Below are 25791 nucleotides of genomic sequence, written 5' to 3'. Positions count from 1 at the left end.
ACTTTACGCAGAAAATAGAAAAAACATTTTAGCAATTTGTGTTCTTAAAGAAATTAGCTAAACTTTGCATCAGACCTTTACAAAAGCCGTGATCAGAAATCAGCTAGAAAAATCTCTGCCTGGTGAGTCTTTTGTTATGAAAAGTTTATACGTAATGAGTCTTCTCTTTATACTCACCCGCAGTAATTTGGTGGAACCATCCCATATACTTTAATGTTATCACATATCTCAATGGCTATGACCATTGTGAACCAGCCAGTGCTCAACCAAGAGTGGGACTTTTGTCTTTGCAGGAAGAAAAACAAAAACAGTCAGTAAGTACGACAGTTCCTTAACGAGAGGCTGTAAACATAAGATGTGATCAACGTCCAAACCAGGCTTACCTGTCCCGTCCGGTCTCTCTGCTGAACAGATTATCAAACTTTCGCATTTTGTTTGGTGAAATGCTGAAGAACGTCAGGTTGCTATAGGTCATCCCGATCCTCTGGATCAATCTGAACAAAGTTCCCTTAGCGTCCTTCCAGATCTTATTCGGAGGTCCCCAAAAGATGATTGTGGAGTTGCTGTCCGTGCGCCGCAGATACTCGTTGGGCCGCCGCATCACCCTGAAGATGCTGGAGTGGGCCACGACCCTGAGGGTGGTGCGGTTGCCGACGTCCGTCTCGTAACCTGATGTGGGGGCGTCGTTCATGCGGATCACGCACTCCGTCCGGTCGATCTCGTCCCCCGCCCGGCTACCGAGGACGTGGCTGGAGCTCGTCACAAGTGCGCAGTTGCGACAGTGCAGGTTCATACTCTGAAAGAGACGACGTAAAACTTTTACAGCAAATTTAACAGAATTATCTAAGCCTCAACAACAGTGGTGAATTGAATTGATTTTTGCGGGCTACGTTAAATGGGTGAGAACAATTTATTTAACAGGGTTTGTATACGTTTCTCACAGTAAAATTCAAGCATTTTCAAAGCAAGTTTCAACTGTAAAAAAACACTTTTCAAATTTAGGCTTTTAATTAAACGTTAGGTTGGACTTTAGTACAAAACTGTGCCGTTTGAACAGAGCAATTTGAAGGACTTTGTATAGAAATCAAGCAGTTTCTGAGCCTTGAAAAGACCCATTTAAAATTCAAACATTTTCATGGATTTCAAGCATCCGTACGCACCCCGATATAAGTGTATCACCTGCTTTTGGCAAACATATGCAAGATGTGTAGTTTTTCACTACTCTCAGTTCTCAATTGTTTCAACTGTTGAAAACAAATATTATCTAGAAACTTATGGCCAGTTTCAGTATCATTTTACCCCCTAACCCTGTTTTACCTCAAACTAAACCTTTGTCGCATTCCACAAATCTCCTAAAATCCCAGGTGATAACCTGTTGAGCATCTTACCTTGTTACCGAAAACTGGCATGTAGCCATCTCTACCAGCTAACTTCCTGAGGTCTGCAGTCTTGACGGCGTGACTGATGGCCACGTGAAAGGGGATGTAGATGCCATCATTGCTGTTGTTGGAGCCATAGAGGATGAGGAGTGTGGTCAGGATGAAGACGGCAAAGAAGATCACCATCCTGTGGCTCTGTTGACCCTGCAGTGTAAATAACAGTGAAATGATAAATACAAGGCAGCAAACGTACTGTTCTCTCCTTTTTCAATTCACTTTGTACATTTTCACATTTTGTCACAAAAATCTGAAACTGGTGGAAAAGAAGAAAAGAAAAAGTTTTCTTATACACATCATGTTTTAAAATGTAGGTCAAAATTCAGTTTTGCCATCATCTGACCAAAGTGCCTTTCTTTGCATTTTTTTGGTGGGTCTCCTACGTGTTTTGCACATAATTATTTCTGTTATACATTGGGTAAATTGCCATTGGATTCATTTTATGCAAATATCCAAAAGCAACAGGTGGTAAATTTGGATACCAGCTTCAAACATGTTTGGTTGTCAAACTCGAAAAGGGATTTTTATCTTCTATTTTTCCCCCCCCACTTCCTGATATGCTATTTTAGAGAAGGTTTTATAAATGCCTTCCTTTCTGAAAATATTGTAACTTGTTTTAGAGGCAGGATCACATACCGGTTTCTAATAAAAGAAGCACGTAAAGGCTTAGAATGTAGCCATGACTGCACAATCTTATAAGTGGTTCAGAAACAGGAATATTTGGAGTTTTTAAGACTGTGTAGCCCTGGTTACTATCTAAAACTTTATCTGGTTTCTCTCGTACTTTAAACACTCTCTGTGACCTTTAGCATGCTGGTCTGTACCAGTCGGGTCAGGTGTAGGCTTTCAGTGCATCGACACTCCAAAATATAGTTTTATAGTAATTTAAACATAACAGCCAACAGGTATTTGACATCTTTAAAACAAACAATATTTTTGCAATATTTTAACCCGCATGTAAAAATCCAAAGAAGCGCATTAAGGAACGTGATCAGCCAGCAATAAACAGACGGTTTATTGCTTTATTGCTGGTTCTTGCAAGTTGAACCATTTTTTTCGACATGTAATTTCATGGATTGCTTTCAACCAAACGGTAAGGACAGCAACAGTTTAACTAGTTTACCTAGTAGGAATTTGTTTATGTTCGCTTTTAAATTCGTCCATTTGGTTGGTTGGTTTCCAGTCACATTCGCCAAATATAAAATGACTAAATGTTGTATTCTGGCTGACTGACTGAGCTCAAATAGTACATCTATGGCTTACCCGAAAAAGTTTTCTCATTGTGATTGCCATGTAAAGGGAGTTTTTCCAAATTCTTCTCATTAGCGTTGACCGGAGTGATGGAAGCTCCTTTCCATTAAACTCTGAGTTCCAGTTTCTTAGGTCTGACTCTGGCATTCTTCTCTCTTTTCAGCCATTTCCCTGTTTGACTTAGGACAGGGCTGGGGGAGGAGTCATATCTGATCGGTTTATATTGATGTTTGGAGTCACTGAAGATGACTACATGCTGTCTGCATGTTCGCTTCCTTGCAGCGACTGCTTCAGACATTTCCACACACTTTATGGTCCCTCCATTTTACGCCTTCAAATATATATCTTTTTTTAAAATAACTTTTCCTTTTAAAATTACTGTAAAATTGGTAGTCCTTTGGGGACAGAAACAAAGCTAAAACTGAGTCTGTGGTAATGGCGCATTAAGGGTGCGGCTAAATAGGATTGGGTTGAGCAGCGACTCTCCAGAAAATATTGTTAGTACTTGACAATTCATCTTAATGGAATGTGCACATAGACATTTTTTGGAAGGATAAAACAGAATAAAATAGTGCCCATGACATGTTACTGCAAAGTTAACAGACTATGCCAAAAGCCACTTTGTTTACTTTCACAGGAAATTATGACAAGTTTCTTGTTTAACTACATGTGCCCACACTGTTTGGCATACTAAATAATAAATATACTAAATACTAATAAGTGTTTGTGTGACAACGTGAAGACTAATGAATCCGATAGTTTTACCCTAATTGAAAACCTTCGGCATTTTAATTCAATAATTATTGAATGCAGTGTTAAGAAACCGCCTGATACTCAACTCAACTTGAAAACCTCTGGGTTATTTTTCCACAAAGCATGTAAAGCATAGGGGACCTCAGCTCATTAAGCACCATTTATAAAGACAGTCCTACAATTCCCCAGCCTCAAATCTGTATATGACATTTACAGACTGTTACAGAATATTTCCGTCTCCATGTCGAGATGGAGGTGTTAGGTGCCACACCCTCAGCTGGTTACCTTGGCACTGATCCTGAGCCCCATGTTTTCCGATCAGCACTGAAACGCGGCCCCCCGTCACGGTCTGTCATCATACCTGCCAGCAACAGACACACGTCCATCAAATCACATTGAATTGCAGCACGTTTCGTGTAAAAGTGGGTCATCTGGACTAACAGCTGTATCACACCACTCTTAATTGTGAACCGCTTGGTGTCTTTTAACATTACCCAGGACTAACGGACCGGACATACAAGGTAAACATTTAGACAGTGAAACACCATCTTGCGCAGCCGCTCGTCGTCTGCTCTTAAAAAGGTTTCTTTAACTGTTCGTTTTCCAAAATACACGGCCCGTCAGTGGAGCTTGGATGACCACTATCTCCCCACGAGTGTGTAATGCTATTAACACGCTCTAGCGTTAAACCGGACTTACCTTGTCATAGCGGCATACCGTTTGATGTCTCCCTCCTCCTTCTTGGACCCCATTTTCCTGCGCCACGTGCTGACGTCATGGCCGGTTTCCTCACTGCAGCACGCGGCGAAAGCAACAAACTTACCCGCTTTAATCTGAAGTAGAGCATTTTCTTAAAATATTATTTGAAATATATGAAAATTGTTAATTTGCTTTACTTGGTCATTTGCTGAACCGAGGCACCAAAGTGTGCAAGGCAGAAAAGGGGCAGAACTTAGTTTCATGCTCAGCAATAAAGTGATATTGGATTTTATCTCTGTTTGGCATGTTGGAATAGTTCCTCTTCTTATGCCATGTTGTTTACTGCCCATAAATGGTGCCACATTTGCAAGGAAAATTAATTTGTGGTGAATGCAGTCCAAAACAGATTTTAGTGGAGGCAGTGTGAAAGTGTGGGGCTAAAGTCGCTATCTTCTCAGCATCCGTACATCATTAAAACTCAACACAAGCTGGGTGTGTTTGACATGAGATTTATTTAAGATGAAACATACCTCTCCAGCAGTGGCAGCAAGTTTTCAAGTTTTTGCTTTGCAGCAGATACACAGTTAAGACACAATAAATAAGACACTATCATTCAAACAATTCACATTCCTAGTGTATCTTTAAGTAAAATGCTTCCAATGAAAATATTAGAACAGTCTTTGGAATTGATCACAAAATAAACAATATGTACCTGAGAGGGTAGCGATACAAGATTTACTCATTTAACCAGGCAGCATAATGCATAAAGTAATCCTTCTAAAAGTAAATTTTAGAAGAAAAATAACAGTACAGTTTTCATGTATGTTTGAATTCTGAACTGAATCTGATAGATAACCGTCATGATTTTAAGTTTGCTGATCCTAGTTCTGAGAGGAACATTTGATTAGTTACATTAAATCATTATGGATTACTGCAGAGTCCTGTAAAATTAAGGCACGTGAAGAGAACTAATGAATGTTTTATAAATTACTGTCATCCGTACAAATATATGGGTAAACATGACTACACTTTGCCCAGCTACGTGTAGTCATTTGTAGCTAAGTGTGCTTTTCCTCACACACACATACCCAAAATGTTAAAACAAGAACAACAAAATAAAAGTCTAGTAACTTCAACATCTGAGATATTTATACATCTCAACAACTCTGCCATTTCTCAGAGTTTCCATGCAGGATGTTTGAACTGTATATTGTGCTGTGTTGCCCATTTGGCATAGATGGCCTTCTCAGTGATGAAGCGGTGTCCTCCACGCTGTGTGAACTCGTGGTATGTATACATCCTGCACTCACTGATCCTCTTTTGCTCATAGTAATGGTAAGGAACGTCGCTGTGATTGGCTCGGCTGTGAGGATGAGAAAAACTCAACATTTAGGTCAGAATTTACTGTAGAAACATGATATAGGGCTGAAAAACATAAAAATCCAACCTTCAGATTGAACACATTAAGTAATTGAACACAATTAAGAAAATCAGTGGTTCCTCCTTAACATTACTTTTATCATACTTCAACAGGGTGTCGAGGAGATTTTTTTAATTAAGTATTCATAATGTTATGTTTTTCTGGGATACAAATTTCTTGTATAATGTTCTTGCATAATGTTATGAATCATAGAAATATGATATGGCGTATTGACCAATTTTTCTTAGTCACTCTTCAAAATAGTATTTTTAGTTCTCGCCATGTCAAGAAAAAAAGTCAAAAGAGAATTATGGTGTTACTCACTTACAATACAAGAACAGAACCACAGTAATGGCTATTTTGATGCATGTTGATGGTTAAAAAAAATCCTCAAAATATAACTATTGAGTGTTATGCTTGCTATTTTAAACGACTGCGTAGAATAGCATATCTTTTGTATCTTTCCAATATATTAGAAATACTCTAAAAGTATGAAATGTTTTTAAAAAATTATTTGTTACATTTAGTATTTTTATTCCATTTTAAGCACAGAAAATACCAACATCAATAGAACATCAATAGTTATTTAGTCATGCAGCGTTATTTGGATGGAAGAAAATTAATAATAATCAGCTTCACTGTTGGCTCCCATTGCTCAGAAAGGAGTCTTAATATCTACAACTTAGCACAGGTAACACAGGATAGGGCTAAGGGTAGGGGTAGCATAATGAACAGAGGTTAGCAGTAGTCTCCATAACAACCATTTTTAAGGCTCTTGTATACATTTTAAACAGGCCAATCATTTTTGGAGGATGCTGAACATGAAAGTGATAGAGTCTACCTAAAAATATCACAAACTTACCTACAGTAGTTATCATCAATCATTCCATAGACACTGATCCTGTCACACATATCCATAGCAAGGATCATCGTGAAAAATCCAGTGCTGAGAAACGCTCCAGTTTTCATTCTAAACAAAAAAAAAAATAAAGCCAATAAAGCCATTGAGAGTTTGTATGCTGACTGAATACAGTATCAGTAACATTGATGCTAAGCTTGTGACACATTTGAGTTTTACAAAAGACAAATACACAATTTTTAACTTTAGCTGATTTAAGATTATCCTAAACTTTCACCTGAATAACTTGTGGGTGGTTACAAAAAAAAATAGCCCCTAAATGAAAAATCCTATTATTTACTGACCGGCAGATATTTTGCTTTGCAATAGTATTTAAATTGCAATAGCAATGTCAGCTAGACATTAGTGTGATCACTGAAGTTTCCAGTGAACTTTTGTTGGTGAATTCTTGGCTGAGCTGTGTCCATAATGCCAACAGCTTTGAAGCCTGAATGAAAGAACCCATTGAATGGGATAACTTTCTCATCACATATAAACAGAGATGTACTCGAGATTTAAATCCTCTTCACAGGCTCCAGTGGCGCAATCGGTCAGCGCGCGGTACTTATAAGACAGTGGCCTGCAAAGCGATGCCGAGGTTGTGAGTTCGAACCTCACCTGGAGCAGTTGTTTTTGAAAAGGAGAAAAACATGTATATCCTAAGTAAAGTTAACACCGGGTGATAGAGTATCCCTAATATCCTTGAAACTATACGTTTGCTAGGAATTTGACAAATGATGGATTTCTATTGCAGACTGGTCTCACAGAAGAGGTCAGACCAAGAATGATTCACAGATCTAAATGAAGAAAAACCTAATTTACTGGTGTGCCTTCCAGAGCAAGATGACTAGGAAACCCTTTAGGACTTTGCTGTTTTTGGCTTTTTGACTCATTGCTGAGCTGTGCCCCTAATGGCAATAGATGGGAAGTAAAAAACTGGTGACTGGGATGAGGAATGCCTTGTCACATAAACAGATATCTTTTAGATACCTAAAAAAATTTCACAGGCTCCAGTGGCACAATTGGTCAGTGTGCCGTACTTGTAAGACAGTAACCTGCTAACTGATGCCGAGGTTGTGAGTTCACGTCTCACCTGGAGTATTTTTTTCTCAGAAAACAGTCAAGTTATCATATTGGCTCTTTGGCAGCAAATGCTTTTCAAAAGGATAAAAAAAAATTCTATGAAAAATTATTAATCATTCATCAAAATCTGAAGGGTAATGTAGAGCATAGAAGTAACATGTCATTAGGTCTAGTTAGCTGAAATTCACACACAGATTATCATCATAAAGTGATGCAGACTTTTCTGGTGTAGAGATAAGTGTGCTGCTGTACAGTGATCACATTGTTAGCTCAAGTGCTCACAGAAGCAGCTTATTCATAACAAAGGTATCTAAAGAGGGGTGGCATCCCTGAAGTAAAGAAAATTATAAATCTCATTGTCCATTTTCTTTGTTTGATTCTTGATTTGTCCATGGAAATAGGAAAGCCTAATTTACTGGTGTTCCAGATACCTGAACCATTTTTCACAGGCTCCAGTGATGCAATCTGTCAGCGCACAGTACTTGTAAGACTGCAACCAGTAAAGTGATGCTGAGGTTGTGAATTCAATCCTCACCTAGAGCAGATGTTTAAAAACATTTATCAAAAATTATTATTAATTCATCCACAGCTAAACGCTTAAGTTTAGCATAGAAATAATTTGGCAGTACATCTGGTTATCTGAAATTTGCATGCACACATGATCATGATGAAGTGATCTAGACTTTTCTAGATCATTGTAGAGATTGGTATGCTGCTTTGTAATTATAATCAGTGATCACATTGTTAGCTCAAGTGCTCACGGAAGCAGCTGGTTGTTGTCCCTGGAGTTGACAAAAAATTTTAGATTTCAACCTGAAGTAAAGAAAATTATAGATCTTATTATCAATTCTCTTTGTTTTATTCTAGATTTGTCCATGGCAATAGCCAGTCAAAGAGGCAAATTTTATATATTTGCTCCATGCTTCCAGGCTCCAGTGGCGCAATCGGTCAGCGCGCAGTACTTATAAGGCAGTAGCCTGAAAAGCAATGCTGAGGTTGTGAGTTCAAGCCTCACCTGGAGCAGATGGGGTTTTTTTCAAAACAAAATTATTTAACCATTCATCATAAAGTGATGCAGAAATCTGACAAATGATAGTCTTCTATTGTAGACTGGTCTCACAGGAGAGGTCAGACCAAGAGTGATTTAGACTTCTAAATGAAGGAAAACCTAATTTACTGATGTGCCTTCCAGAGCAAGATGACTAGGAAACCCTAGGAGCTTGTAAGTGAATTTCTGTTGGCAAATTGTTGGCTCTTTGGCACATTGCTGAGCTGTGTCCATACTGGCAATAGTTGTGAAGTCCTGATGACAAAAAATGATGAATGGAATAAGGAATGCCTTGTCACATGAACAGATATCTTTTAGATATGTGAACAACTTTGACAAGCTCCAGTGGCGCAATTGGTCAGCGCGTGGTACTTATAAGACAGTAACCTGCTAAGTGATGCCGAGGTTGTGAGTTCAAGCCTCACCTGGAGCAAAAGTTTAACAAAACAAAAATTATAATTGTAAAGTGATGATATACGTAGTCACTTCATTATGTTGGCTCTTTGCCAAATGGCTGAGCAGTGTCCGTAATGACAGTAGTTGTGAAGTCCTGATGATAAAAAATGGCGAATGGGATAAGAGACGTCTTGTCAGATAAACAGATACAATTTAGATATCTGAACACTTTGTACGGGCTCCAGTGGTGCAGCTGGTCTGTAGGTGGTACTTATAAGACAGTAACCTGCTGAGGTTGTGAGTTCAAGCCTTACCTGGAGCATATCTTTTTCAAAAGGTGAAAAAAACTGTATGAAAAATTACTAATAATTCATCCAAAGCTAAATGCTAATGTTTAGCATAGAAATAATTTGTTAGGGTTCAACCTGAATTAAAGAAAATTATAGATCTTATTATCAATTCTCTTTGTTTTATTCTAGATTTGTCCATGGCAATAGCCAGTCAAAGAGGCAAATTTTATATATTTGCTCTATGCTTTCAGGCTCCAGTGGCGCAATCGGTCAGCGCGCAGTACTTATAAGACAGTAGCCTGAAAAGCAATGCTGAGGTTGTGAGTTCAAGCCTCACCTGGAGCAGCTGTTTTTTTTTTCAAAACAAAATTATTTAATCATTCATCATAAAGTGATGCAGAAATCTGACAAATGATAGTCTTCTATTGTAGACTGGTCTCACAGGAGAGGTCAGACCAAGAGTGATTTAGACTTCTAAATGAAGGAAAACCTAATTTACTGATGTGCCTTCCAGAGCAAGATGACTAGGAAACCCTAGGAGCTTGTAAGTGAATTTCTGTTGGCAAATTGTTGGCTCTTTGGCACATTGCTGAGCTGTGTCCATACTGGCAATAGTTGTGAAGTCCTGATGACAAAAAATGATGAATGGAATAAGGAATGCCTTGTCACATGAACAGATATTTTTGAGATATGTGAACTACCTTGACAGGCTCCAGTGGCGCAATTGGTCAGCGTGCGGTACTTATAAGACAGTAACCTGCTAAGTGATGCCGAGGTTGTGAGTTCAAGCCTCACCTGGAGCAAAAGTTTAACAAAGCAAAAATTATAATTGTAAAGTGATGATATACGTAGTCACTTCATTATGTTGGCTCTTTGCCAAATGGCTGAGGAGTGTCCGTAATGACAGTAGTTGTGAAGTCCTGATGATAAAAAATGGCGAATGGGATAAGAAACGTCTTGTCAGATAAACAGATACAATTTAGATATCTGAACACTTTGTACGGGCTCCAGTGGTGCAGCTGGTCTGTAAGTGGTACTTATAAGACAGTAACCTGCTGAGGTTGTGAGTTCAAGCCTTACCTGGAGCATATGTTTTTCAAAAGGAGGAAAAAAACTGTATGAAAAATTACTAATAAGTCATCCAAAGCTAAATGCTAATGTTTAGCATAGAAATAATTTGTTAGGGTTCAACCTGAATTAAAGAAAATTATAGATCTTATTATCAATTCTCTTTGTTTCATTCTAGATTTGTCCATGGCAATAGCCAGTCAAAGAGGCAAATTTTATATATTTGCTCTATGCTTTCAGGCTCCAGTGGCGCAATCGGTCAGCGCGCAGTACTTATAAGACAGTAACCTGCTAAGTGATGCTGAGGTTGTGAGTTCAAGCCTCACCTGGAGCATATGTTTTACAAAACAAAAATTATAATTGTAAAGTGTATGTAAAGTGATATTATAAATAGATATAGTCACTTTATTATGTTGGCTCTTTGCCAAATGGCTGAGCTGTGTCCATAATGACAACAGTTGTGAAGTCCTGATGATAAAAAATGTCGAATAGGATAAGGAATGTCTTGTCAGATAAACAGATATCTCTTAGATATCTGAAGACTTTGTACAGGCTCCAGTGGCGCAATCGGTTAGCATGCGGTACTTATAAGACAGTAAACTGGAAAGCGATGCTGAGGTTGTGAGTTCGAGCCTCACCTGGAGCAGATGTTTTTCAAAAGGAGAAATATTAATAATCATTGGTTGAAAGCTGAACAGTAATGTTAGGCACAGAAGTAACTCATAACTATGTCTAGTTAGCTGGTGAATGAGATGAGAAACTTCTTGTCACGTAAACAGATATGTGTTAGATATCTGACTTTTGTCAGTCTCTAGTGGTTGTTGGTTTGTGTGCAGTACTTAGAATTTTCAGTTTATTAAAACCCCCGTTTTTGCTACTTAAATCTATGAAAAAATGTTTTAGGAACTGTGATATATGTGGTTTGTAAACCTTAAAATTTTTTTCTCATTTTCATAATTTTAACATTTGTTGCTTACTCAGCTGAGAAACTAAACCCACCTGTCTTTTCCAGTTTCATTCTGAAACACGCTGTCACAGTACTCAATCTTGTCTTGGGTCATGACATACATGTTCAATTTCGGATACTTAACAGCCAGCTTCAGCAGGACATTGAAAATAATTCCTTCTCCGTCTTGCCTCATGTTCCTTTTGGGGCCCCAAAACACATAGGTCGTATCGGCGGACTGCTTGAAATAATACTGCTTGTTTTCTACCAGTAAAGGAACACTGGTGTGAGACACAACCCGAAATGTGGTGCGGGTCCCGACGTCTTTCTCGTACCCTCTGGTGGGGGCATTGTTCATGCGGATCACGCATCCCGATCGGTCAATTTCATCTCCAGCACCGGCGCCAAGCATCTGACCGGAGCTGGAGACCACGGCACAGTGGCTACAGTGAACATCCAGAAACTGCAGAGAGAAGATAAGACAGATTTAGGCTCACAGACATTGTTACACCTCAGCCAGAATCAATTGATCAAATCTACATAAGACAATAGCTTTATATATATATATATATATATATATATATATATATATATATATATATATATACTGTATGTATATATATATACATATACAGTACAGACCAAAAGTTTGGACACACCTTTTAATTCAATGAGTTTCCTTTATTTTCATGACTATTGACATTGTAGATTCACACTGAAGGCATCAAAACTATGAATAACACATGTGGAAATATGCACTAAACAAAAAAGTGCAAAACAACTGAAAATACCCCTTATATTCTAGTTTCTTCAAAGTAGCAACCTTTTGCTGTGATTACTGCTTTGCACACACTCTGCATTTTCTTGATGAGCTTCAAGAGGTAGTCACCTGAAATGGTTTTCACTTCATAGGTGTGCCCCGTCAGGTTAATAAGTGGGATTTCTTGCCTTATAAATAGTCATGAAAATAAAGAAAACCCATTGAATTAGAAAGGTGTGTCCAAACTTTTGGTCTGTACTGTATATATATATAACTACTGATCATGTACTTCAACTTTTAAGACTAGTGACTTGAGTATACGGATTAAAAAGTGAACCTTTAAAAAATGAACCAAAATTCAATTACCTACATAGCATCAAAACATATTTTTTTCACAGACATTATATATAGAAAGTAGAGAAAATTGGATTATTTAGCTAATGAATGAGAGTTTTATGTGGGCCTTCTTGTCCTGGATCATCACCCGCCTCACCTTAGTCTTTCTGTGCGGGCTAATCCTTCTGTAGCCCCTGAGTGATGAGTTTTGTGTAGCAGGAGGACTGTCCCGTGTGATCAGCACTCCAAACCAGAACAGCAGTAGAAGGGTCAGGATGAGCATGGAGAACCACAGACGAAGCATCTGCTTCGGCCGCATATTGTGGAGCAGCAGCTTATGTCTGAAAGCTGCTCCCCTACGTCCTTCTGTGCACATGTCGCAACAGCAGAGTAATTATTCCGTAGCCGTAACACATTCTCCATCCAGAAAGCTCAGACTTTGTGTAACTCCAAGGGGTGAGAAATACATTTCCGAATCATGGTGATGAGGGGTTTTGTATCAGGAAGTTTCCTATAGCCCGTGCAGGTGGAATTTGGGTTCATTTTCCAGTAGTCATAACTTTTGATTTTATCCTCCGGCGGAGAACAGATTTGTTATTCCTATCAAACTGCTTTTGTATATATAACCCTCTTATAGTTTCTCTTCTTGTGTAGGCCTGATAAAGATCTGCCCAACTTCTTTTGTAAGAGCGCTATGATTTCAGATGAAAACAATGCAACCGGAATTTCTTTTCACATTAAAAATTTCAAATCGATTTTGAAGAGATATTCTGCATTTATTTTCATTTGTATATTTAGTGACAGGCTTTTTTTATCCATGTAGAATTGCGCACATATTCATAAATTCTCACTGTAATGACGTCTGCTACGGTTTCGGGAAGTAGACATGCTTTTATTCTGAAATATGATTGACGAAATCGGAAGCACATGTTACAAACGCGCTTATTTCGGCCGTAGACTAAAGGGCAGTGGCTTTATGCTACCTTTAAGGACCGCGTGTAAAATGTAAATTTATAGAATAAATAGGTGCCAATGTTTTTCAAATACTAGTCTGAAACAGCAGCTAGTCTGGTGGGTTGAAGGTCTTTCACCTTTAATTTAAACGTCAATACTCAGAATATATAAAAACTAAGTTACTCTGTCACTTAACAGTGTTGTTAAACTGTGCATATCGTAAATATAAAAAGTTACATGTGTTTTTATTTAAATAATTTTATATCTTGCATCTTATATATTTTAATAACTTTTACAAACATTTTGGACTTCTCTATTCAACTGACTTCATTTCAATAGATATGTCATGTGTTTAAGTGTGGGTTAAAGAACCCACAAGAAAACATTATCAAATGTCAGGACAATAAAGTTTAAAAAATGCTGTTGCGTACGGAAGAGTGAAAGAAAATTGGAACTGTGATAATTTTCTGCATTGTTCGCGTTGGGATCGAAGAATCATAGACTTGCAACATAACACCTGCAAGTTGATTGGATTCCGGTAGACTGTGTCCCGCCCTTCCTTTATACTATTCGCTAAGAAAAGTTGCGCCCACAAATATCCTCCTCCGATTGGCTGAGGAGCGTGTCAACATCCGTGTATTTTCAAAGTCCCGCCCTAAAACAATGCTGCGCTGCCTTCACGGACGGTGACTTAGGTATGCCCTTCTCTGACGTCTTGGATGCTCACGGTATGTTGGTGTCGGAGAGGGATTATGTTATTAGTTGTTGGTCAGTGTTACTGTACTTTGGTTGCTGCTGACACCTGCGAGGTGTCGGTTCAAAGCTCCATAAACCGAGTCATTCCCTGCTGCTGTGAGGGGAACTGACCGATGGTCGAGGCCAGCTAAATGAGCTAGCTAATGTTAGCATACTGGACATTTCAGAGCTGTCCCCAACTGATTTTACCCTGGGTTTAACAGGAGTTTTGTTTTTAACCAGAGCTTAGTCTTGTTGTGTAGTTCATGTAGAAATTTATGATGATATTTACAGTATCGGTTTCTGATATATGTGTTTTGAATTTAGTTTAAATCTTATTTTTAAGCATCTGAATACGGAACCGTTCTGTGATTTGTACACACTTTTCTCTATTTGGTTAAAAACGGCAGCTTTTGTCAGAGACGAAGACTTTGTAAGTAGGTCCAGATTAATAAGTGCAGGCTGGCGCGCTATCTGCACTATCAGTGTTGACAGCTGAGAAAGAAGCTGGTTCCGTCTCAAGTTGCTCTGCTTTTTAATCCAGAGATTTCCTGAGATTGAATCAACTCATTTGTTGTTTGCCAGGAAGCAAAAACCTTAAAACAAATGTAGTTATAAGTGTATGCATTTGTACTCTGTATTTAATATTATTTAGCAATAGATTGCATCAGAATGGATCAATACGTGGAGGTCCTAATAAAATAGAAATCCTCCTCCTACAAATAGATGGATCCACAATATGTAGTGCTAAACCGACAGATATTGCTTAAAGTCACAGATCAGTCTGGGTCTCTACATCATGAGTGGGCTTTGCTGGTTGTGGTTGGTATCCTCTGCAAAAGATTTATAAGCATTGTCTTTTATCCTCTGTTTCTCAACCGAACATCACTCAGAATAATTACCATGGCCTTAAAGTGTCGTTCTTGACCAAATAGGAAATCAATTGGTTCCCTAATGCTTTTGCCATGTTGATCAATACCAGCAGCAGGGTCCAAGTCCATTCTTCAAGATCTGCTATCCTGGAACTTTTCAATGCATCCGTTCGCCATCGCTCCCGCATCAAATGGCTCAATTCCCTCATTGACATGTCATTCAGCTCAAGTGGCGTTACGCCTATAAATGTCAAATCAAGCGCAACTTTTATCATTTTCTTTTTGAGTTAGTTAGGTGGCATCTTTCAACGCTCACTAGATTTTATTAACTGTATTTTACGGTCTATGAAAGTCTCAAACCACTGCTGTAATGCCCATTTGAACACAAATTGTGTCTCACGTGTTGTGGTGTCTGTTGTCAGGTACGGATCCAGGGGTGGATGACAGCAGAGAGTGTGATCAGCGAGCTGAGTGTTTGCTGGTCTGAGAGCAGAAAGGAAACCGTACATTTGGTGGATGTGAGGAACTCTTGAAATGTCACTGAGACAACCAGACGGGATGTCTGTCGCCCAGGCTTTGGCCATGACCGTGGCAGAGATACCGGTCTTTCTCTACTCCACATTTGGACAGGTAACACCTCTTATGATAATGGTTACACTTACTCACAAATGTTTTCAAACCACTTGGATTTTTTTTGTCACGTTTTTGCATTAGCTTTAAGATGCTGCTTGTTCAGTAATGTAATCCAGCAAACGCCTGAGGCCTTCACCAAACAGCTGTGTTTATGCTGAGATTACATGCATACAGTTGGACTATCTTCACTGATTAGATGATTTCCTAAGGCAACTACCGGTAGTTGGGTGTTTAATTCTGTTTATGGCTGTCAGAATAAAAGGGCTGAATCCCAAGATTTTTATTTTTCAACCTTTTCCTCTATAATTGTGACAGTGAATTCAATTCCTGAAGTCTGACGTTTCTCTCCATCCTTCCTGCTTTCAGTCAATTTTTTCTCAGCTAAGGCTTTCCCCGAGCCTGAAAAAGGTGCTGTTTGCGACAGCACTCGGAAGTGTAGCGCTGGCCCTGACCGCTCACCAGCTGAAAAGAAGAGGCAGGAAAAGGAAACAGGCAGACCACGTGAAGGAGGGCCCGAAAACTGTGGGAATACCCGAGGCTCTGCTGAAGACAGGAAGACCTTCATCACTGAAGAGAGGTTTGCAACAAAAACCAATAGTGGGAGGTTGTAACTGTAACTTTCAGCTGTTTGGTAACGTCCTTTCAGACCTTTCACATCCTGTTTGCGACAGGCCCCATTACCAGCCGCCAGGTGATGAGCCCCAGCTCTCGGAGCAATGACACCATGAGTGGTATTTCCTCGCTGGCTCCCAGTAAACACTCGAGTTCCTCACACAGCTTGGCATCTGTTAGTTTTATACTTCATGGTTTTTCCACCATTTGCATGTCTTTTTTTTCCCCCCCATTTTTCGCTTGTGTGTTTGATGTCTATGTCTCTGTGTGGTTTGTTCTGGCACAGACTAGAGTCCCAAACTCTCCTAATCAGCCGATTAACCCCCCGACTCCCTGGGAGGCGGAGCCTGTGGTGGAAGAATCAGGAGCAGTGGAGGATGCTAATGCAGAGAACCTGTATTTGATGGGTGCGTTGTCATGTAATGTTCATGAACCTTGAAAGTCATTCTCTGCTTTGTTCTTTGATAGATTGGAGTCATAAAAAGTTATATTCCTAATATATAAACAAAATTATCTAGAAGGTTCAAGGAATTTGTTGATGCATTCACTGGGTTGAGGTTTGATTTTTTTTTTTTTTTGCTGTTTGCATCTCGTTTCTCAATCATTTTCTTCTGCCATGTTAGAGCTTGCCACAGTAAGCTTGAGTTTTCAGTGACAGAAACATAACACCCTTTCTGTCACTCTGCAGGTGCGTGAAGAGCTGATGTTATGCTGATGTTTCAGTTTATATTTTTTATGTTTCCCTCTAAATCAGGACCACTTCTTGGATGTTTTTGTCTTTGCAGCACAGAAAAAAAAGTGCTGTCTCAGCACCTAAACATTGCTTAGTCTGAGCAAAGAAAAACTGTCTTCAGGGACTGGATACATGATGTTCTGTGTTGAACTTGTTAGTTTTGCTTTTGACTAGAGACAAAACAAAATGATAAGAAGTGAAACTGTTAAAATATAATTTCTCTTCCCTGCAAAACCGTCTTCAGAAACTTGGGATATTCTGTAGAAAGAATCAAACATGTTTGGAAGATGCATTCCAAGTGAAATATGCATATATTTATATGGGGAATTGGTAAAATTGTGGACAAAAATTGTAAAGTTTCAGAACACATACAGGAAAACAGCCTTAAAAGTCAAAGCAGACTAAAAACGAAAAGGACAAAGGGTATAAAAAAACTACAGCAGCGCAATTTTATTCAATAATTATTTTGCTGACATTCAAATGAAAAGTAAAAATCCAATGAATGACCACAGGATAACCCAGAACGATCCAGGCACTTTTTGTCTGCAGGGAAATTCCAGATACAATTTTTAGTTAACGCACCAGCTCTCATGTTTCAAAGACTCACCGGACAGAACCATGTTGGCTTTCTGCTCTTATAAACCAACACGTTCAAATCAAAATGTGAATGGTGGGAATCTTTTTTTTTAGCATGATGTGACTAATTTTCTCTCCAGTCCACTTCAGTTTGTTGAAAACTTAAGGCTAAACTCTGTTCACGTGACAGAGATTGTGAGTTACAGTGATATTAGTAATGCAGACGTAATTAATTAGCTCATAACCAGTTTGCACTGGTACCCCAGTTTACCACTGGAAGCGCTTCCCATTTGATCCGTCAGGGATAAGAAAGTACATGGCGGTGCCGGGTTTTATCCTTGAGATGTGTGTATCGCATCTGTGAAGCAGGTAAAACTTAAATGTGCTTTGTTGTAAAACAGATTTGTTAAATTTTTGTGATTCTCGCTCTGTAGGGATGGAGCTGTTTGATGAAGCACTTCGAAAGTGGGAACAAGCCTTAAACATTCGTCACCAAGGCAACTCGACCTCCAGTAACAACAGCCTTGCTCTGCAGGGGGCGGCATGTGGAGACTTTCTCACGGTAACCATTGCCGCTAGAAAACCACGTTTTAAACTCTTGTGGCTCTTTTTAAATTAGTTATATTTCTGGGTTGTTTTGTTTTTTTATTTTCCCTTCCTCAGTGAAGCATTGCCAGATTTGGTGTGGAACGTGAATTATATAAAACTGAGCTCATCTAGATCTCTAGATTATTAATGATACTATGAAAAAACAGCATCTTATTTTCCATCTTGCTTCCAGAACGAAGACCGTAATAAACTGTTTGCCGAGAAGCTGGAGACACTCCTGCACAGGGCGTACCACCTACAAGAGGATTTTGGCGGCAGCATCCCAGCGGAGAGCGTGCTGGCCGACTTTGGTAACGACCAGCTTCAAGATGTACTTTTCAAAAATAAAAAAAATTAAAAATAACTGCGTTTGACATCATCAATGAAATCGGGATCTGAGAAGTTAACTTCAGTTTTTAATTCTTCATTACCCATATTGTTGTGTTCTTCGCTCTCTGTCTGTCTTCAGAGAGCGAAGGAACTCTGATCTTGCCTCGCGTAGAGAGTTTCCACCGGCTGCAAAATGAGGATGCGGCTTCTGTTTCGTCTGATGACTCGTTTTTCTCCGCTGCAGAGGTGAGCTGCTCTCCTCAACAAGTGAAAGTCGTCTTGCCTGTGTGTCAGCATGTGCACTCGAAACTGAAACTTGCACTCAAACCTGCTGTTTTTATACAAAAAAATAAAGAGTAATTGGAAAAAGAATTGACAAAAAAAGTTTTTTTAAGCTCTTGTTACATATATGTAGTGCTGTGTATCCCACAAAACATGCCAAGAAATGCCGTCATGTTCTCCATCCTTGTCATTAACAAAAAATATAATTTCTATAAACAAATTTTTCTGTGCAGCTGTTTGAAAATATAACTCTAGATGAGATCTACCCACCAATGAAGCCAGCAGCTCTGTATGAAGAAGCCTTGTCTCTGGTGCAGGAAGGCAGAGTGAAGTATAGGACCTTGAGGTAACCATGTAGATTATTTATTTTGTATAAGTAAGGCTATTTTTGGTCCCTATTTCTGTAATAAATCATGTCAAATTAGTCTTGTGCAGTTACATGCACCTGTTCTGCAGTAAATGTTAAATGAAATTACTTTAGACTTTCCACTAAAAGAGCTCCAAACCTTCCTTCATAAGCTGAGAGTTTGAATATTTCATTTTTTTGTCACCATCCTAACCATTCAAGTGGTTAAAAAAAGGAAAATATAACTTGTTTTCCTCCAAACAACGGTCTGAAATTCACTCTTCCTCTGTCTTTTTTCCAGGACTGAATTACTTGAATGCTACAGTGACCAAGATTTCCTCTCCAAGCTTCACTGTGTGAGACAAGCTTTCCAGGTGTGTTCCTGTGAACAGGAGTTATTATTATTTATTTATTTTATTTTTTTTACATTTTTCTTGTCTGCTAGTGCACCTGCAGACAGGAGCTTCCTCAGGTTTCTTTCCTTGAGCCAAGTCCTGACTAAAGCTACCAGGACAAAAGGATCACATAGTGTCCTATTTACTAAAAATAGATGAAACCAAGAGTCTTCACTTACTTATTTGTGGACAATTGTACAGCTGGAGAGACGAAGTGTGTATTTGAAGTGCATTATTTATTTAAAATGTCATTGTAAGGTGGGATAAATGCTATCAGTGACTGAATGTTCAACATTTTAGATGATGTTAATAAACTGGTAGCTAAAGAAACATTTTATCATTTAGAATCATTTTAGGTCTCAGCTTAACTTGAGCCATTCAGCAGAATTGTATTAATTTCTGCTTCAATTTCTGTTTTAAAAAACTGATATATTTTGGTTACACTGTCACATCACAACCACAAAAATTATGTCTCTGAACACCAGTTCCCCTTTCCTCCGATAAACCTAAATAAAATCCAGTGTAACCAGTTGCATGGTCATGAAAACCAAGGAGCAAACCCGGTGCTCTGGTCGAGGGAGACCTTTTGGAAAACAAACACAATGCTATAGGTGGAGGAAAACTAACATTCTTATAGTGAAGAAGGGATCATTCTGTAGGGATCAGCACAGATAGGGAATGTGATTTGGGTTGATGGGAACCCAGATTGAGATAAATGCAGGTGAGTCCTGAAGAAAACTTGCTGGAACAAACAAGGCTTGCAGCTGTAAGTGCAGCAAAACTATTGACGATTACTGAATTCAACATCACAGCACACTTTTTAGACGCTAATTAATAAAAAAGGACAAAAAGTAATATTGATGAAGCATTGCAATCCTACTTCAAGTATGCACCACATCCTGTTCATTTATCACTTAAAATCCAGCTAAAATATCTAGAAGTTTGTCTAATTTCAGCATGACAAAATACTGAAAATTTTCATCGGGTCTGAATATTTTGGTGAGCCACTGTAATTCAGCAACATAAAAATGTAGATAATATTTATGTTTTGCGTCTAACTAAGTTACTAACTGTAATATTTCATGTTTTTCTTTTTTGTTCAGGTCTTGTTGTTAGATGAAACTCACCGCACGTTTTTTATGGAGACAGGGAAACAGATGGTTGCAGGGCTAATTGTTAAGTCTAACAAGGTACAAGTGATTAAATTAACTTTGGTTTGGATAAATTAACCTGCTTTGTTTCTTTTTTTTAAAGAGATCTAAATATCTTATACATCTATATTGTGACCCAGAGTCCCAAAGCCTTCCTGGAGAGCTACGAAGACATGCTGCTTTACACCCAGAGAGAAGAAACGTGGCCCATTACAAAAATGGAGCTGGAGGGTCGAGGGGTGAGTGCTCATGTCACTCCGATCATTTAAAACGTTCTACTTGAAATAGCTAAATACCGTTGGGTTCTTTGGTTGCTGCAGGTGGTGTGTATGAACTTTTTTGATATTGTTTTGGACTTTATCCTGATGGATGCATTCGAGGACCTGGAGAGCCCGCCCTCCTCTGTGTTAGCCGTTCTGAGGAACCGCTGGCTGTCTGACAGCTTTAAAGAAACGGTTAATTTCCACGCTTCCATCCAGAAGCACATTTACCATCACCATGCATTTCCTGACAATTTCTCTTAATTTCTTCTTCCTCTCAGGCTCTGGCGACCGCCTGCTGGTCGGTGTTGAAAGCTAAAAGGCGTCTTCTTATGGTGAGCCTGAGCCGGTCTGACTGATCCAAATCTTTTCGCTGCTTTCTTTTTATTGTTGATGTAGATTTCTAAATACTTGCCCTAACTCCGCTCCGTAGGTTCCCGATGGGTTTATCGCCCACTTTTATGCCATATCAGAACACGTGAGCCCAGTTTTAGCTTTTGGGTTTTTGGGACCAAGGCAGCACCTGAGTGAGGTTTGCACAATTTTCAAGGTGAGAGCAGAGCATACACAGACAAGACAGAAAAAAAATTTAAAATGAAATTTCAAAATGTTGTTTTCAAGTGGAAACTTTCAAACAAAGTGGAAACTTTATTTGAAACGTTTTACATTTCAAATTTATGATTTATGATGAGTAACTGAAAATCAGACATAAACTTGCCTTCATTTAAACAGCTTTTCAATGTCAGTACTTAACACTTAACGTGATAGTTCAAGATTATTAAAGTTTTTGCACCTTTTAAAAGTTTTAAAACGTTAATATCTAAACTGAAGTAGATGACTTTCTTGGTGTCTTAAATTCAGAAACGGAATAACATCTTGGACATTGAAGCTCAAGGTTTCTTACGCTCTAATACTGAGGGTTCTCATTTTAAATGAACATGGAAAACCATTACACATAAAGTCTTGCAGATCTCTATCATATCTGTCCAAGACCAAATTCCCTCATACTCACAATTTGTAATAAAAAAAATCCCTCAATTTATTCCAGTATGCAGTCTGTATGCAGTCTGTTTTTTGTATCTATCTATGTTTGTTTTTGTGGTGCATTGGTTTTCAACAAACCTTCCACTACGACTTTATATCCATAAATAATATAAATGTTGAATCCATTGTGTTTTTCAGGTCTTGAGGAATTTTCAATAATGTTTCAAACCTGCTGAGACCAGATCACATGTTACAGCTCTAGAGGTTTAGGAGTGTTTATTTTCCTTTTGCATTGACTCTAGGCAAACAAGAAATCAAGGTACTAAGTACTGATTCAAACTTGTAATAGACCAGAGGAAAATCATATAACTATCACCTCCATTTAGAGTTCACCCAGTTCTGGATGAGAGTTATTTACTGCAGCTGAGATATTAACTGTTTCTAACCTCACTTCAAAAATCCCAAGGTAATTCAGATGGTTGCAGTTTGCCTTTCTGCCACTAGATGTCATTAAATCATGTAAATTTGGTTCTTCATCAGACGAATTGCTTCACAAAAGTGCAGTTCAATTTCCTTTGAAGTAACTGAGTTGTCTTCTCACAGCTCACCAGGAGCTACAGAAATCTGATGTGTAAGTTTCTTATTATGATATAAAAAGTCTGTCATCTTCTCTCCTTTTTACCTGCAGCAACAAATAGTGCAGTACCTCAAAGATATGTTCGACCACGATAAGGTCCGCTTCACCTCCGAGCAGTGCTTGGCCGAGGACATCCTGAAACTTTCCCACCGCAGAAGTGAGATCCTACTGGGCTATCTGGGAATCGACAGTCTGTTGGAGCTCAACGGAGCCATGCCCAGAGACGCTGGGGGCTCCTACGGGACCAACAAAGTGTCATGAAGCGCTTTGACAAAGAGTCTGAACTCCGTGTTGATCTTTGCACCGAGCCCTTGTTCTGTTATACGCTGAGAACCATTATTATTCAGTCAATTGTTCATCCTTTCCTCCATCTGTGCTCTTAAACACAACTACATGTCATCGGATTTATTTCACCAGGTCTCCTTGTTCCTGCTAATGAGGTAGAGCGTCTGGGTCCTGGATTCCTCTTGTCCCTTGTGTTGCAGCTTTGCTGCGTATCCAGAATGACGACTGTAATCAAATTATCACAGACGTGTGAGGACTTGTTCCTGCCTCTACCTCTGCCTGGGGTGATTCAGATACTTGGTGAAAACACGGCTGACAAACACTTCCAACACAAGAGGACTTCGCCTTCTAGTGACCCAAATGAGATTCTTTTGAGAACTGTGTTCATCACCTGTGGGTTTGGGCTGAATACCTGCCTTCACTCTGACGAGCAAAGAGAGGACGTGCTTTTGTATTTTATGTGAAAAATTGAAGGTTATTTCTTAATGAAATCGCTGCTGCTTATAGTTCTTGAAATGAAAGAGACAAGATGGTCGTCACCTTAATTGTCCCTAAATCATCCTTTATTCCCGGAGTTCCATCGAGCTGAATAACACTTGAGACATATCTGAGATGGGGTTTTGAACAAATAATCTAAAACTGGTATTTCACGATCTAATTTGGCTTTTAGTTTGAATTTGAATTGATTATTCCCTTGGTGGACTGTCAGAAAATGACAACTAAATAAAAGCATAAGTTTCAAATCAGAGAAAAACTGAAACTGGCATCCGAAAAATTTGTCATATAACACGATTTGTGAGACATTTTTCTATAAATGTACAATCAACATGAATTAATTTTTAGAATCTGTTCAGTTTTAAAGCTGCTAACCGGGCTTTTTGTTAAATCAGTAAGACTCGCTTTAGATATAGCTTGTCATCCATAGAATGTGTCGTGGCGGGTATTTTTGTTGTTTAGTTATGTGATTTTTACTTAAGATAAAATCTATCCTCTCAAAAACGAGCTACCATGCATAATGCCTCCAGTGAAATCCCTCAAGGCTCCTGATCCAAGTTCCTTTGTTTACACCTATTTATTTGTTCAACTGTAATTGTGTTTTTAATTAAATTCCCTCTTCAAAGGTAAATGCTTTCACTCTATCCGGCTATAGCAAAATGTTTGAACCTTATGTGAGAACGCTTTTATGGATTTCAGGAAAATTTGGTTACAATGAAACTTGGAAGCTCTCAGATCGCAGGAGTCAAACTTGGACTCAAATGTTCAACGTTAACCCTCCATGCAATTCAGTGCAACTTGAAATGTTTCAGAAGAATTGATCAACTCAGTTCTTCTGCCTCTTGTAATGTCATTGCCCCCACATAAAAACAAATTCAAAGTTAGTTACTTTCTTGGATGCGTTTTTAAAAAAGTTTTTGTGAAATCCTGCAGTGGAACTTTGTAATTTCATTGTCAGTGTTCAATTGGTATCAAACAGTACAATTCTTGAGAGTATCTTTAATCTTCTAAATGCAAGTTTTTAGAATATGTTAAGAGACAAAGTTTAAAGTGTTAAAATATTTAACAATAGCACCAAGTACTGAAAAGTATACTTTTGGAATCCTAAATTTGATTTTCTGCAATTGGGGATAACTTCTTCTTTTTTCTGGAATTATACCATCCCTCTTAACTTGTTTAGTCAAGTACATCTTACAAATTCAAACCCTCTGGGAAATTATACTTACTGCAAACACACCCTCAAATCACTGCAACGCACACATTAACCTGAGACGGTGCCAACTGGTAGAATGATTCTGGTGTCATGAAGGCTAGTAAGTGAAAGAAGGAGTTGTAGCTTACCTAAGTGCACTGATGGAAGCCTTGAAGTTTTCTGGGTCACAGAAACCCAAATTGGGGCAACTAACTGCCTAACTAAATTGACCTTTCTTGTGTAATCCTTTATTACTAGTGGTACTACTGTAAAGATGGAGGCACATTGTAGTTCAGATATTAATCTGACTTGATTAAATGATTCATGAAATATCTATATTTATTTGAATCACTGGAAGCGCAGCGGTTAAGTTTCCATCTCATTCCAATTTTATTCCAGTAATTTATCAGATCAATAGCTCTTTGACGTTATTACTTCTGTTTTGCGGGAATGATGATCCAAACCCTGCAGTTGTTCTAATGCACTTCCTAAATTCGTAGCTGAGAAACGCTGTTCATCCTCCTGAACTGTTCTGACTGCGCATCGTCTGTACTGTTGCTTTTATTGGGCAGCAGTCTGACTTCAACCAGAGCTGCAAATGGGCGAGGCATTTCTGCAGTAAACGATTTGCTTTGCAGCTTTGCGTTTTTAAGCGATTTGCACTTTAGCAGGAAGATGAGGCAGAAAATATTTCTTTTTGTAAGCATCTGTGTGAGAGTTCCACTGTACAAATTGTCAGATTATATATTGCAACACATGACTTGTATGTATAAAATGGAGCATATAGCTGCTGTACAGTCTAGCAAAATTATCTTAAAAGAAAAAACTATATTATGAAAAAAAGTTTGTACAATCACAAGGTTTTGTTGAAGTGCCCATCTTTAAATTATTTTAGTATTGCTTTGTGTGATATGATCTGAGATGAAATGCTTTAATATGTATAACCTGTATGCTTTACGGAGAGTGTTTTCCCCCTTCCCCTTTTCTGGACAAATGAACTGCCTTTGCATGTTAGCATTTTAAGTTCTTTAAAATGCATCAGCGTAGCATTGAACATGCAGACCGAAAGCTCAACCTGATTTCTTGGATATTTTAAGTTCTAATTAGATAAAATCTAAAACATTGTATGAATTACTACAATTTAAGCATGGGGTGTAATATTTAGCTGATTTTAGACTTTAAAGAGGGTTTCAGAAGGCCAAAATGTTAATTATGCCCCCAACCCCTACCAATGTATGCTACATTACAGGTGTCCTTCTCATGCCTTTTGTCTTTTCTATTGTTGTATTGCACTGTCTGTAAACTGATTTACATCCTCCGTATTAAATCTTATTTTTTGTTATTAAA

At 38.6% G+C, this 25791-nt stretch overlaps 3 protein-coding genes and 7 non-coding genes across 13 annotated transcripts in view; 8 read left to right on the top strand and 2 right to left on the bottom strand.

Annotated features, from left to right (window-relative positions):
• st6galnac6 (ST6 (alpha-N-acetyl-neuraminyl-2,3-beta-galactosyl-1,3)-N-acetylgalactosaminide alpha-2,6-sialyltransferase 6) overlaps nucleotides 1–4245 on the bottom strand; it is a 7616-nt gene extending 3371 nt beyond the window's left edge. Inside the window, exons 1-5 of one of the 3 annotated variants that reach the window (XM_032570092.1) lie at nucleotides 4140–4245; nucleotides 3726–3801; nucleotides 1389–1583; nucleotides 384–796; nucleotides 178–285 (exon numbers count right to left, since the gene is read on the bottom strand). In XM_032570092.1, the coding sequence (XP_032425983.1) occupies nucleotides 178–285; nucleotides 384–796; nucleotides 1389–1583; nucleotides 3726–3749 (740 nt within the window). In that variant the 5' untranslated portion in view covers nucleotides 3750–3801; nucleotides 4140–4245. Of the gene's footprint in view, nucleotides 1–177; nucleotides 286–383; nucleotides 797–1388; nucleotides 1584–2699; nucleotides 2924–3725; nucleotides 3802–4139 lie in introns of those variants that run through there. The other 2 variants (XM_032570091.1, XM_032570090.1) reach the window with 2 other exon arrangements.
• On the top strand, nucleotides 2507–25791 carry miga2 (mitoguardin 2). 2 transcript variants are annotated; one of them, XM_032570081.1, is made up of 16 exons: nucleotides 2507–2529; nucleotides 15368–15575; nucleotides 15945–16155; nucleotides 16250–16365; nucleotides 16477–16597; nucleotides 17934–18061; nucleotides 18281–18398; nucleotides 18557–18663; nucleotides 18933–19045; nucleotides 19347–19419; nucleotides 20544–20630; nucleotides 20732–20830; nucleotides 20912–21046; nucleotides 21133–21186; nucleotides 21285–21401; nucleotides 22524–25791. In XM_032570081.1, exons 2-16 carry the CDS (start codon nucleotides 15480–15482, stop codon nucleotides 22731–22733), a joined length of 1785 nt encoding a protein of 594 aa, XP_032425972.1. In that variant the 5' UTR covers nucleotides 2507–2529; nucleotides 15368–15479; the 3' UTR covers nucleotides 22734–25791. The 2 variants fall into 2 exon arrangements, with proteins under 2 accessions (XP_032425972.1, XP_032425971.1); XM_032570080.1 differs by lacking the exon at nucleotides 2507–2529 and adding an exon at nucleotides 13991–14066.
• st6galnac4 (ST6 (alpha-N-acetyl-neuraminyl-2,3-beta-galactosyl-1,3)-N-acetylgalactosaminide alpha-2,6-sialyltransferase 4) lies at nucleotides 4633–13085 on the bottom strand. Its single transcript, XM_032570093.1, has 4 exons — nucleotides 12542–13085; nucleotides 11342–11751; nucleotides 6422–6529; nucleotides 4633–5502 (listed from the first exon to the last, which is right to left on the bottom strand). The coding sequence occupies exons 1-4, from the start codon at nucleotides 12758–12760 to the stop codon at nucleotides 5316–5318; spliced, it is 924 nt and encodes a 307-aa protein (XP_032425984.1). The 5' UTR covers nucleotides 12761–13085; the 3' UTR covers nucleotides 4633–5315.
• Nucleotides 6990–7083, top strand: trnai-uau (transfer RNA isoleucine (anticodon UAU)). The gene is made up of 2 exons: nucleotides 6990–7027; nucleotides 7048–7083. It is a non-coding gene; the product is annotated as a tRNA-Ile (tRNA).
• Nucleotides 8470–8563, top strand: trnai-uau (transfer RNA isoleucine (anticodon UAU)). The gene is made up of 2 exons: nucleotides 8470–8507; nucleotides 8528–8563. It is a non-coding gene; the product is annotated as a tRNA-Ile (tRNA).
• Nucleotides 8928–9021, top strand: trnai-uau (transfer RNA isoleucine (anticodon UAU)). The gene is made up of 2 exons: nucleotides 8928–8965; nucleotides 8986–9021. It is a non-coding gene; the product is annotated as a tRNA-Ile (tRNA).
• trnai-uau (transfer RNA isoleucine (anticodon UAU)) lies at nucleotides 9526–9619 on the top strand. Its single transcript has 2 exons — nucleotides 9526–9563; nucleotides 9584–9619. It is a non-coding gene; the product is annotated as a tRNA-Ile (tRNA).
• trnai-uau (transfer RNA isoleucine (anticodon UAU)) lies at nucleotides 9984–10077 on the top strand. The gene is made up of 2 exons: nucleotides 9984–10021; nucleotides 10042–10077. It is a non-coding gene; the product is annotated as a tRNA-Ile (tRNA).
• trnai-uau (transfer RNA isoleucine (anticodon UAU)) lies at nucleotides 10583–10676 on the top strand. Its single transcript has 2 exons — nucleotides 10583–10620; nucleotides 10641–10676. It is a non-coding gene; the product is annotated as a tRNA-Ile (tRNA).
• Nucleotides 10895–10988, top strand: trnai-uau (transfer RNA isoleucine (anticodon UAU)). The gene is made up of 2 exons: nucleotides 10895–10932; nucleotides 10953–10988. It is a non-coding gene; the product is annotated as a tRNA-Ile (tRNA).

This window comes from Xiphophorus hellerii, chromosome 8, assembly GCF_003331165.1.
Source record: "Xiphophorus hellerii strain 12219 chromosome 8, Xiphophorus_hellerii-4.1, whole genome shotgun sequence".
Classification (NCBI taxonomy): domain Eukaryota; kingdom Metazoa; phylum Chordata; class Actinopteri; order Cyprinodontiformes; family Poeciliidae; genus Xiphophorus; species Xiphophorus hellerii.
This window is presented reverse-complemented; position numbering and strand designations above follow the sequence as displayed.